A 13,809-nucleotide genomic window follows, 5' to 3' on the forward strand; every position below is an offset into this window, starting at 1 on the left:
GGAAAGATTTCCTAAAGAAGTATAAGGATTGTTTTGCAGATACTCTTCCAGGAGAGCTACCTCCAAAGAGACCGGAAGATCATAAGCTTGACATCATGCCAGGAAGCTCACCTCCTAACAGACCTCCTTATCGAGTGAGTCAGGCTCAACAAGAGGAGATTATGAAGCAAGTGACCGAGCTTTTGGAAAAGGGTTTGATTCGACCTAGCTCGTCACCTTTTTGCTCCCTAGTCTTATTGGTTCAGAAAAAGGATGGTTCTTGGCATATGTGTATTGATTACAGGGCTCTTAACAAGATCACTGTAAAGAATAGGTTTCCTATTCCTAGGATTGATGATATCTTGGATAGATTGGATGGAGCCACTATCGTTAGCAGGATCAACTTGAAGAGTGATTACCATCAAGTTAGGATTGTTCGAGAGGATATTCATAAGACCGCATTCAGGACTACCTTTGGACTCTGAGTATTTGGTGATGCCTTTTGGTCTTTACCAATGCCCCGGATACCTTCAAGTGACTGATGGAAAGAATATTTCGAGCACATAGAAAGTTTGTAGCTACTTTCTTTGATGACATTATTGTACATTCAAAGAATGAAGGAGAGCATCGGAAGCACTTGGATATGGTATTTTAGGAATTGCGGAAGCACAAGTGTATGTGAATTGCAAGAACATTGAGTTCTTTTTGTCAGAGAATCACTACTTGGGCCATATAGTGTCCAAGGAAGGGGTCAGGATGGACCTAGAAAAGGTCAAGGCTATTGTGGAATGGCCAGAGTTGACTAGTGTTCATGTAGTTTGAAGTTTCCTTGGCTTATGCTCTTATTACAGGATGGTTTGCTATGGTAGCAAGTCCACTACATGATTTGACAAAGAAAGCTGTGGGATTTCGGTGGGCCAAAGCTGAAAAAGAATCCTTTGAAGCACTAAAGTTTTATGTTAGCAAAGGACTAGTATTGATTATTCTAGATTTGTCAAAGCCATTCATGGTAGAGTGTGATGCTTCAGGAGGTAGTCTTGAACCAAGAGGGCCATGCTGTGGCCTATGAGAGTCGAAAACTTCAAGGAACCGAAAAGACCACACTCACATACGAGAAAGAATTGATGGCTATCATTCATGCCTTGAAGATTGGAAGCACTATCTTATGGGTGTTGAGTTTGTTATTAAGACAGATCATCAAAGTCTTAGGTATTTTATGTCTCAACCTAAGATATCAGAAGAGCATATAAGATGGGCTAGCTATTTGGCCCAATTTCATTTTCAGATTATACATACTCATGGGAAAGACAACAAAGTAACAGATGCTCTATCTCGAAGACCCATGACCCATGCAGTTTCTATGGGATATCATTTGGACTTCACTATGATGAAAGATCTTTATGCTACAGCTGAAGATTTCAAGGACATTTGGGACAGGTTGCAGAATGGAGACTTGGTGACTTCTTACGTCATCAAGGAAGGGTTTCTTATGATGCAAACCCGTTTATGTGTGACCAAGGATTTGAGACTAAAAGTAATGGAAGAATGCCATGCCCCACCTTATATGGGACATAGGGGTATCATGACAACAACTTAGGCCTTGGAAAGTTATTTCTTTTGGCCTAGCATAAGAAGGGATATTGAGCAATATGTTCGAAAATGTTTGGTTTGTCAGAAGGTCAAGTTTGATGGACAAAAGTTCACACGATTGCTACAACCTTTGCCAATTCCGAATATTCCATGAGAAAGTATTGCTATGGATTTCATTTTTGGGTTACCAAAGTCAGGATTTGTGAATGATGGAATATGGACTATTATTGACAGGTTCAGTAATAAGCAAGCCCACTTCATTCGAGTAAAGAAGACCATCCACGTTGATCATATGGCAAGATTGTTTATTCAATAGATTTTTAAGCATCATGGATTACCCAAATCCATTGTAGGGGATAGAGATCCTCAGACTACCAGTTTCTTTTGGAGAGCACTTTTTGACAATATGGGGACAAAGCTGAGTTTTTCTTCGGCTTATCATCCTCAAACAGATGGACAAAGTGAGATTGCAAACCATACTATTTTGGATATGCTAAAGTGTTATGCTCTTGAAGCAAAAGGATCAATGGGAGAAGTACTTGTCATTGGTTGAGTTTGCCTATAATAACAACACTCTTTACTCTTTGACAGGCAAAGCTCCTTTTGAGATTATCTATGGCAAACCATTGTTGTTGCCTATTTTGAAGACCAAGGAAGAGATCTTCCATGCGGATGAGTTTGTTTGAGATTTGGATACGGCCTTTGCACAGGTCCGGAAGGCTATTGAGACATCTTAAGCCAAGCAAAAGAAAGCTGTAGATAAGCACAGAAGGAAGGTCACTTTTGAAGAAGGGGATTGGGTGTTATTGCGATTTGAAAAAGCAAAACTTAGAAAGTTAAAAGCTAAGGAGCTCAAGGAACCCAAGATTTTCTCCAGATATTATGGACCTTTTCAGGTTACCAAGAAGATCAACGATGTATGCTATTGTTTGGACCTTCTAGACCATTGGAGGATACATAATGCCTTCCATGTTAGTTTATTGAAGCCATATACAGGACTACCCCTAGAGGAGCTTGTACTGGAGAATCCACCAGAAGTGGAAGAACAAGAAGAAATCTTACAGCTGGAACAGATTGTATTCCATTCTGTGAGAAAAAGAGGAAGGACAGTGGTCAGGAAATTCCTGTTGAAGTTTAAGAACTATTCACCTATGGATGCGAAATGGATGCCAGAAGAGTGCTTCAAGGACTGCCCAGATATTCTTCGAGCTTATGAGGAAGTAGTTGGTCCAGATGTATTTGAAGTACAAGCTTGAAACTTCTTGTGATCAAGACAGATTAAAGAGGGAGGGATTGTACCTTTAGCCCTCTTTATTGTATATATTTATACTGAAATGGAATTGCAAGATTTGTATATGGGAGGCAACGATGCCAGAAGATCCATTGGACGGCAACAATGCCAGATATATTGGATTTCGCAATTGGGCAGTCATTGCGATCAGATGGCCCAGATGATTGTATTGGATTTCATAGTCGGGTGGTCAATGCGACCAGATGGTTGAGATGACTATTGATGAACTCTCGGACAGTCATAGTGACCAGATGGCCTCGAGGGTAGACTGAGCAGTCCTAGTGACCAGATGGCTTAGCACGGTTTCAATGAAACCAGACAGGACAATCCATGAACAGGAGGATCATTACTTGTGCATTGCATATTGATGTATGTTTGAATTTCTTTGACTTTGTGTGCTATTTTTGATGCGTGGACAATTCTTGGATTTATGGCATGTGATAGTCCACTGGGCTCTAGACTTACCTGGCTAGTACCTGGAATATCGAGGAGATGCGAATGATGTATACTTGTTTGTTGACTAGCTTGTGTCTAGTTTTTGCGGAAGGTGAGTATGTATGTACAATCAAGAACAAGGACATTGGTCAAAAAAACATAAAGATGTTGCCAGAGGAGCAGAAGGCACCACGTATATGAGGAAAGACTAGACGCACAAGAGCACTAGATGGGGCTAGTATCACGATCATATGCATACCACAGCTGAAGACAACTGTGACGTAAGAGGAAGGGAATGTAACTATTTGGTCCTCCAAGCTCTTTTCACATGATAGAACTCATGACCGTACACATGGACATGATAATTGACACATTGGAATAGGTTCCTAACAGCTGGAATTGAAAAAAGCACCCGTCTTGGTCAAAAAGCAAGAAAAAGCAAAAGTCAAACTTTGTTGACCAAAAAGCTGAGGGCACCGTTGGAAAGAGGACATCGAACTGGATCAAAAAGCTAAAAGCCGCTTTTTCAAAAAGCTGCTCCAGGGCCAAAAGCAAGACCCTGAAGATTGTAAAAGCAAATCAAGAACTTTGGCTATTATTAAAATAATATTTAAAAGAAAAGCAAAGTGTGGCAAAGCGTGGTTCCCCATCAAGTATATAAGGGGCCAATATTCTCTTGGTGAGGCATAGACAAGTACTCGTGGAGATTCTTGAAAGGGATCTCGTGAAGATTCATCATCCACTACCCTCTCTCCACACACTACCTATCTACTCCACCTCAACCGGCGGCAGCCACCCCAGCAGCACCCATCTCCTCCCCAACCACTGTTGTAAAGCCACCGCCGTTGGCATCGCCGCCCGTTCTGCCAACGTCGCCGCAACTTCCGCCGGTGCTCCGTCGCCTAGAGCTAGCCTTTGCTAGTGCTCTGTTGCCTAGAGCTAGTTTTCTGCCTCCTGTCACCGCCTCTACACCGCCCAATGACTAGCGTCGACCGTGCCTCTGCCTGTTGCTTTTGTGTGTCTGTGTCTCCGCTTCTGTGTGCCTGCGTCTCCGGCTGCCGCTTCTGTGCACCTGCGCCTCCAGCTGCCACTCCTGTGCGCCTTGACTAACTAGGCTGTGCCACCACTGTGCTTATTGCAGTCGCTTTTGCTGCCACCCCCAGTCGCCGTCGGTACTAGCTAGTAGTGCTAATAAAAGTGCCCCTTGCCACCACTGCAGAGTCTCCAGCGCTGAAGACGCCACCTGCAAGAAAAGTCGCCACCTGCGTTGCTCTCAAGGGAATCACTGCTTGTGCCTGCAATAGCGTTGACTGCACCACCTTAGAGCGCCACCGCCAGCTTCTCCAAACACCCAAGAAGTAGAGGTTGCCTTTCAGGATCACATATTCACCACCCTGGTGTTTGCTTTCTTGGGATTGATTTTGTCTAGACTGAATATAGAGAGCTTTGTGGATATTTGGGGACATCAATTTGATTCATTGGATTTTTGTACTAGCCTGTATGTCTCTTGTGGGTCATCCTTGTGGTGAGCTCGGCATCAGTTATCTTGTGCCCGACATTGACTCGGCCTGACCTCGACATCGACACCTTTTTTTGATATTGTATTCATTTGTTGTATGGTCCTGGCTTGGAAAAGCCTGTGGATTGTTCATGAAATAAATTCCTAAAGAGGGAGCGGGGCCTATTCCCCGCTCAGCATGGTATACTGTGTGAAACCCCTATTCCCACCTCTCTCTCTCCCCCTTCTCTCTCTCTATCTTTATCTCTCGTACACGTGGTTGCATCTGTCACTGCACGCTCCGTTAGGCTTATAGGAGTTACCTCAGAGTGGGCCTCCGCATTCCAGCGTGCCTGATGTCCCTGCATGTCTGCCACGATCCCCTCTTCAGTTCTAGATCCAAAATACGCTCCATCGCCATTGAGCTACCTTGCTAGTGAAAGAAAGAGCAAACATAGGTTGTAGGCCCAAAGCACAAACTATAGAAGGCTGAGAACAGTTGATTATTGCTGAAAATGTGCACGAGGGAAGCCCGTAGGTGCTTACAAGCATAAGAGACTGTTTGTTGCAACAGTGAATGACCTCCAGCAGATATGCAAGAATGAGATGGAATATGAGGGGAAGGGTGTGCACCCATATATATCCCTCCTATGAGCTGGTCGGCCAGCTGTAGCAGGGCAACAACTATCATGTAGCCTAAAAGTGCTATGCATCTTGATGATGCTTGCCCATCATGCAAGATGAGCAAATGTGTGAAAGGGACCTGAGCTGAGGTAGTCCGCTGACAACGTGTTGAGAATGGAACTTCTGTAAGGCAGCAATGGGAACATGACCGAAGCGAGAATGCCATAGTTGAGTATCTGCCTCAGAAACCGAAGCCATCAAGGGGGAGAAAAGTTGGTGATCTTGTAGAGACCCCCATCATGGACTCCATTGGCAACAACCGAGAGAGTCTTTCTGTCAATCACTTCAATGACCTCATCATCAAAGTACACACCAAGTCCCTGTTGAGAAGCTTTGTACACTGAAAACAGATTTTTGAAAATCCGTAGTACATGTAAAACATCATGTAATGTGGCAGAGGAACCCAAAGAAACATTACCAACACTGATGACAGGAAGCAAGGAGTTGTCGCCGATACGAACTGAAGAAGAGAAAGTCTGGTAGTTCTCCAAGATACGGGCTTGATTGGTCATGTGGGGAGGAGCACCACTATCACCAACTCATTCCACCGCTTCAGGTGAGTCACTGACCTCTTTTGGAGAAGTCATCTCTGTGATCCACGAGGAGTGAATCTTGTGAAGATTCAAGAAGAGGATGTATCTGTGACTACCATGTATGCAACTTTGGAAGATCCTTCTCTGAAACGTTATCCTTGCCCTTACCTTTGGTGTTGTCCTTGTCAGATGCTTTAGAAGCATCCTGGGCTTTATGCTTGGCTTTCGCTGCTCAAGAGTCATCACGACGAGTAAAGCAGTGAGCCTCAGTATGACTTGTCTTGCCACAGTAATCACATTCATTGCTTTTGTCCTTTGAATCTTGTTTACCCTTGCCTTTGCCTTTGTTTTTGTTGTTGTTGTTGGAGTTTCCTTTTCTGCCTTTGCCTTTGCCCTTGTCAGAGGCAACAAAAGCAGACTCCGACTTGCCTTTTCCGCGAAGCATGCACTTGTCGTGGAGATAACTCACAACTTTCTCAAAAGGGGGGAGAGGATCACGGAAATAAATATTATCTCTAAAAGAATCAAAGGAAGTAGGTAATTTACCAAGAAGTTTATGGATGGGATTGTTGATGGTGCTTCTATACTCCTCAAGCCGCAACGTGATACGGGTGAACTCTCCAATCTTCTCAATCAAGTTATTTGACTCATTGATTGTAAGCTTCTCTAGATTTGACTCCAATTTGGCAATCTTCATTGTTGAAACTCTCCCATACCTCCTTTGGATCTCCGTCCACATTCGATGAGCATTACTCTGGGTAGAGACAAACTGTGCCTGTATAGATGGAGTCATGCAATGGATGATGATAAGACGAGCCCGAGCATCCAATATGCTTCTCAAAGCAAGGTCCACCCAGTGAGGTGTGGAGATAGCCATCCACACACCGGCTCCTTCCAGCAATCACTGAGTGTAGAAAGACCTTGTATGATAGTTGGTTGCTGTAAGCTTCATGGAGTCACTGACTTGGGGAGGATTTTAGGATGGTATATGGGTAGGGATGGGAGCAAGACCAGGATGAGAGAAACTCAGAGAAGAAAGATTAGGAAGAGGAACCACTTGTGGAGCGGGAGCAGGGGATCTAGGTAGTGAAGGTGGTGGAGTATCAACGGGAGAAGGAGCAGCATCAGAGAAATCTCCTGAAGCTATGTCCTCTAACAAGAAACTTTCTTTGAAGCAAGAGGGCTCTAAAAAGCAGCAAATAGCCTCCTCTCAAGCTGTGCACAGCAAGAGGAGAGAAAGAAGAAAGGGAGGGTGGGTGGGAAAAGAGAAATAGAGAAAGCAAATCTCTCAAGAACCTTGTCCTCAGCACCTAGAAGAGAGCTTCAGCCTCCAACAGCAAAAATGCAGCAGTCCAACAGTATAGATGCAGAAAACTCAGCAAATTGATGAAGCCTTTGCTCCAATCAGAAAAACGCAGCAATTCCTTACCTGAAGATCAGCGTTTGGCTCTGATATCATGAAAGAGAGAGCAAAAACAGGTTGTAGGCCCAAAGCACAAACTATAGAAGGCTGGGAACAATTGATTATTGTTGAAAATGAGCACGAGGGAAGCCCGTAGGTGCTTACAAGCATAAGAGATTGTTGCAACTGCCAATGACCTCGAGCAGATATGCAAGAATGAGATGGAATATGAGGGGAAGGGTGTGCACCCTTATATATCCCTCCGATGAGCTGGTCGGCCAGTTGTAGCAGGCCGACAACTATCATGTAGCATAAAAATGCTATAAAAAGCCTAAAAATGGTAGAAAAAATCCTAAATAATATATGCTAAAATATGCTAATGCAGGGTCTCATAAAATGACTAGTACAAGCATGAAAAGGTACATGTAGACCCTCTGGAGATGATATATATTCCAACATCTGGGTGACGTAGCCAAGGGAGACCTCTCGGCCATGCTCATTAGCCCATCTATAGGGGTCTGATGCTTCTCTCATGTTTCATGTTCCTTGTATTCTATGATGAGATTTCCATGGACAGTTTTGTATCACTCCAGTGAGAGTTTTGATTTGTTCTATTTTAGTTTCCATTCCGTGATGAGATATACCATGAACATTATTGTATCACTTTGGTCTCATAGTCCCATTGGGTCTTTAGTAGACGCTTAATATATGTCTTTCTTTGTTTCTTTCACACTCTCTCTAGCTGGGTTTTTATTTTATTTTGTAAATAAAAATTTTCCCATGATTTTGTCACTTCATGTACACATTGTAACACTTTTAGTCTCATAGATCCTTTGGTCTTTTGTAGATGATAATAGGACCGAAATTGTCTATGAGACCAGCAAGTGATACATGCAATCTATGAGTGAATTGGATGTCAAAAAAGGATGAAAAAAACAATCTGTCGAAGGAAATATTACGTGAGCCCTGTATATACAACATAAGATATTTAGCTGAATGCATTGTACCATCAACATCTCAAATCTGCTCTTTATTTTTATGGAGCAATGCTTTAGATGTAATTATTGCTGTCTGCATTTGTTGGTTGTGAAGTCAGCCTTACCTCTTGCTAGCTCTCAAGCCTCAGCTTATAAACATTTTTTTGTCATATTGTACTGTGGGGATCCAAAAGAAAGGATTCTGCTACATGCAGGTAGTGTGTATCATTTGTTGGTTTATCATTAACTATAGAATTTCAACCTTCTATGCATGTGAGTAGTTGTTTTCCTTGAGAAAAAGTTCATGGTAGTATTTCTGCAGATCATGTTGCTTTCATAAGAGAAGTGGCTTTCTTGGATCCTCCAGCCAATCTTCAATTAATGCTCGAGGTTTTGCAAGAAAGAGGTTAATATTTCTTACTTACAATGTAGATTTTGTAGGTGTTAACCTTCTCTTTCTGTACACCTTGTGGAGTTTGATGTTATTAATATTTGTTAAACTTTATTACAGGCTCCCTTCCAACCCTCATGGCATGTTTTCATCGCTTAATTATTTAAGAGTAGGGAATAAGTATTTGCAGTCTTGAGGGTCTTTACCCTCAAGACTGCAAATACTTATGACCTAAGACCCTCTGGTCATATCCCTTTGATCTGGTTGTGTGCTTTTGCCCTTCAATCAAAGGGCCTTCCCCACAGGTCAAGAGGCTTTCCTCCCTTGATTTCTACCCTACTCCTTTGACAACCATTCTTATTTTGTCAAATGCCCTCTCAGCTATCAAGACATTGAAGAATTGGATTGGGTTTTCCCTCTAAATCGAGATAAGAGGGCGAGGGTACGTTAGATTGAAATACCCTTGGAAAATTAGAAGTCTTTTGTGCAATCTTTCAAATGAGAAACATGCAAAGCTACTTTTTGTAAACTTTTGCCTAGAAGTGACCAAAGAAGAAAACTACCTTCCCAGAAGAGAGTTTTCAAAGTTAGACTAGATGCTAAAATTAGCATGGGGGACACTTGTGTAAGAGAATAAGCCTTGTACTCATTCTGGCAAGGTTAATGAAACCCGGGCTTGATTGTTTGTGTGCTTGTGTGCGTGTGTGTGGTTTGGGGAGGGAGGGGTGGTGACATATCCCTTGGGCCCTAGTGTGGAGTCTTATGGCTAAGCCTTGGCCTATGTGCATAACTATTTTCAAGCTTTGTATTGTGATTTTTGATTGGTGAATTTATTAATCAAAATCAAAGCTTGTTGAAAAGCCCAATGATGTTGATTATGGAGCCTATAATAGTATTGGGCTGTTTCAATGTTCAAAGCAAGTTTAAATTTCCTGGGGAAAGGAAGCATACAAGACGGTGGGCTGTTCATTAACTCAATTGGTTTGATTTTCATCTCAATTGCTCTATTATGCCTGATTATCTTTCAAATTATGCCAATTGAGTTCAATTTGTTTGATTATATCCATTTTACCAATTTGTGCTTACAATTATTTTTTTCTCTAATTTATTGATTTTTTTCCCTTGGAATGAACTTTTACTCAATCTTGTCCGATTTCACTCACCAATTGGTTCAATTTTTATTCAATTGACCAGTTGTGGGTGGTCTCATAGACCCATTGGGTCTTTTGAAGATGCTAATATTACTGTTTCTCTTTCTTTCTTTGCTTGTTATTTTCAGCCCATTCTTTCCATTTTAGCCCTTTGAAGCTCAAAATCTATAAATTGCAGCTCTCATGTTTCATTTTTCACAAGCTTTCATGCTGCAAATCAGCCTTTATCTTGCTGGCTGCTGATATTTTCCACTAGCACAGCATTTGGATAGTTTCTGCACTCTATTACTCTTCTCCAAAGATAGAAACTAATGACAAATAAACACAGCTAGTTAACCTTTTAGTGACTTCCTCTTGTATATAAATAATACACGCAGTTAACCTTAATTAGATCTTAATATAAGAATCTCAGAAATACCATGAAATTGATTGATCGTTCATTGATTTGCAAAGATTTGGATTTTTACTCGCATACCAAACTTAAGATCATTTAGATGTTTCTTTGTGCGGAAAATGACTTCAACAAAGATGGAAAAAGAAATCCCGAAGGTATTCACAAGATGGCCCAAACTCCAAAATCATTGAAAGATGAATTTGAGAACTAAAGAATGATTTTGAATTACTATGAATGGAAAACAAATCCACGAAGCTTGGAAATCAAATGCTTGATTGTCAAAAGGGAGTATAGATATTTGGTTTTCTCACTTTTTTTGCAGATATCACGAACTTAAAGTTGAGGACGACTTTCTTCCAAAGGGGAGGATTGTCATGACATTGAAGAATTTGGTTCTCCTCTTAATTAAGATTAGAGGGCAAAGACTATGTTCGATTGAAATGCCTTGATCACCCGATGTAGTCAAGTTGGTTGCGTGCTCGGACTTCGCCAACCGACATGGCGGGCTTAAGTTGCACTCATTGTGCTCAGGCAAGGGCATCATTGTGTAAGGGTCCATACATGCGTGCGTGCGCGTGTGTAGATGGCTGAATCATTGGGTAAGGTTGTATGCCCTCCGAGATCTTCTGGCAGCGTAACAGATTCTGTATCCTTTGGGACACAGACAAACAAACCCCCGATAGGGTAGCAATGGATGTTGAAATGCAAGGAATCCCGACACAAGAAGTTTCCTTTAAGCTTAAATGGGAAGTTCCTGTTTCACTTGCAAAGTTTGGGCACATGCAATTGGAATGCTCATCACCCCTATTGTGGCTGCCTGTTGCGGCCATGCCCCCTCCACAAGCTGCTCTTGTGGCTTCAGTGCAAACTCAAAAGGGGAAGAATGTTACTCAGTTACAGCATGTAGGCTTGGATATAGGGAAAGCAAAAGTTGCCACAGCAAACTCTCATGTGGTAAATGGAAAAGATTAAGGCAGACTTGATTCTGATGCATGGCAGACTCACAAAAGATTAGTATCCCCTAGATAGAGGCCTCTAGTCTCGCAATTGGACAGAGGGAGCTTCTGCATTTGGATCGACTAGTGGAGTGCCTGACACTTAAGGCAATATTACAGGGCTAGGTAGGATGTGGGATGCAATAGTGAGAGGTGATTATTTGTTTGGTCATGGCGCAGAGACCCCACTACATACAAATACGGTTGATGTTCAAGCCACCAAACGCTCTTTACATGGTGACATAGGCAGTCAGGCTGCCATGCAAGTTAAGGTGTAGCCTCTCTTTTCATTCGTATTGTAAATATATTCATATCAATCAAGTGCTTTACTTAAAATATACAAGGCCTCTATGATGTAAATAAATGGAGGCTTTTTTGGTCATATGTAAATACTATGCATCCCCATGTGGTTTGTTTGCAAGAACATAATGAGCACAGTTTTGTTGGAAGACAAGGGGTCTTCTCTGGATATCGTATTTTCTATGTGGGATCCCAAGCTTTTTCTGGCACTCTTATGATGGTTAAGCATGAGTTGTAGCCTATAGTGGCTTACAATGATCCAAATGGCCGTTGGCTTGTGGTGCAATGTATGATTACAGGAGAGTTGTATGAATTTGCAAGTGTTTATACATCGCAAACTTCTACACATAGAGCTGCCATGTGGCGCTCCTTACGAACATATCCATGGATTTCAAATGCTTTTACTACAGGGGATTTCAATAATTCGCATGTCTTTTATGATAACCCCTCTCACCGCTAAAAGAGGATGATAAAACAATCCCACATGGAGGACAGGATCCACGCCCACCTGGCGCGCCTTCGTTCTAGGATTGACTGTGACTACTCCCCGTTGAAACCCACGCCCGAGACTCTTTGAGTGGAGGGCAGTTTCAATAGTTCTGCTTCCCACAGAGATTAGATATGCGGATTGCCTCATGGAACATCTAGGGTTTGGGGGGCCTCAGTGTTTTTAGAGGTGTGACATCCTTAGAGGAGAGCTCCATAGACCAGTAGTTGGGGGACCCATTGATATTCTCTTCCTTCAAAAGTGCTATCTTTTCGAGGGGCGTACCTGTCCGTTGCAGGAAAATTTTACTAGGAAGGAGTCACACTTTTGGTCTCCCTCTTTTGGCCTCTACGGGACGCAAGGGGGAGTTTGTATTTCTGTCATAGCGAGGAGCTCTTTCGCTTGCAGTAGTTGGCTCAGCCGTCATTGACACTAGTCGGGCTCTGTGGATTACCATCAAGATTGGCGAGGATTGTGTGGGCTTTCTAAATGTATATGCTTTGAACGTTGCTGCAGGCAGAGCCACCTTCTGGAGTACAGTTTGCTAGTCCCTTCCTCAGGCTGACTTTTGGTGCATGGGACTTTAACATGATAGAGTCAGCAGAGGATAGGCTCGGAGGAGGCATGGCTACAGTTTCTGGCTTAGAGTACTCTGCTTGGGAGGAGTTGACCCTAGCACTTATGGGACAGGACCCTTAGCACTTATGGGACAGGACCCTTGGCACTTGCAAGAGTTCGGATGCAGCCCCACGAGTCTATGCTTCTCGAGGTTTGACAGAAGGAGCACCGGGCCCAATCTTTCTGGAGTGGGCTTGCGGTCATGGGGGCATGATTGGTATCAAGCACTACTTTGCTGCTGTGCAGAGCTTAGATCTATAGAGGAGAGGAGGGTGGACATCCCCCGTAGTGGCTGGGAGTGTTTAGTAGAGATGATATTCTCCTGTACTCCATGGCGCGGATGAGAGCTCCACATTGCTCACTTTTTCGATTGGACCTCATGGCATACTAGAGAGATCAGAGTCCCTCAGGGGATGCCTGTACAGAGGGTGAGGGTGATCGGATTCCATGCACATGAGTGGCACAAAGACCATCTCCGGCCATGGTGGCCAGGGAGAGACTCTGGTGTTTATGGATTTGGGAGAGCCGCCCCATCACCCGCCTCTAGTGGGACCCGGGGGAGTGGACTTGGTGCGATCCTACAAATAGGGAGGAGACTCCGGGTACCCCGTTCATTGCATACACTGCACGGCTAGGCCGTAGGATCCAGATGCCCAAGGTCAAGGGCACCCTGGTAGCAATAGGACAGTGGTAGTCTTAGGGCCTCTCAACGCGTTTTCTCACATTTATGGAAGAGACTCTAGGACAATTTTCGACCTCGAAAGATCATCCTCTTTATGTGGTTGCTCGCCCATCGTAGTTTGGCGGTTGACACATGGTTGTGGTAGTAGACCAACAGCTTGTCCAAGATGTGGCCATTCCTAGGAGTCTCACCGACATTGTCTTTGGGATTGTCCGAAGGCTCAGTAGGTTTGGCAGCGGATTCTCTGTATCTTCACTATGGACAGGGCCTCCGCCCGTGCTATTACATTGGATACTGTTGCTTGGGCCATTGAGGCCGAGGTGGTCATGGCGTATGAGGATGAAGGTGGGGGGCTAGTCCTTGAGTTGTCTCACCTCCGCATCTCGATAGTGCCAGTCAGAG

General features: G+C 43.3%; 1 protein-coding gene across 2 annotated transcripts in view; it reads left to right on the top strand.

The window, feature by feature from the left end:
• The window catches only part of LOC147620809 (protein IN CHLOROPLAST ATPASE BIOGENESIS, chloroplastic-like), a 62,810-nt gene that overhangs the window by 20,059 nt on the left and 28,942 nt on the right, over nucleotides 1-13,809 (top strand). The window contains exon 2 of one of the 2 annotated variants that reach the window (XM_086825089.1): nucleotides 8,712-8,795. The exons of the other annotated variant lie outside the window; for it this stretch is intronic. Coding sequence (XP_086681215.1) covers nucleotides 8,712-8,795 — 84 coding nt within the window. The remainder of the gene's footprint in view (nucleotides 1-8,711; nucleotides 8,796-13,809) is intronic. 2 annotated transcript variants of the gene reach the window in all.

This window comes from Cibotium barometz, chromosome 31, assembly GCF_041138505.1.
Source record: "Cibotium barometz isolate CiBa-2024 chromosome 31, ASM4113850v1, whole genome shotgun sequence".
Lineage (NCBI taxonomy): Eukaryota > Viridiplantae > Streptophyta > Polypodiopsida > Cyatheales > Cibotiaceae > Cibotium > Cibotium barometz.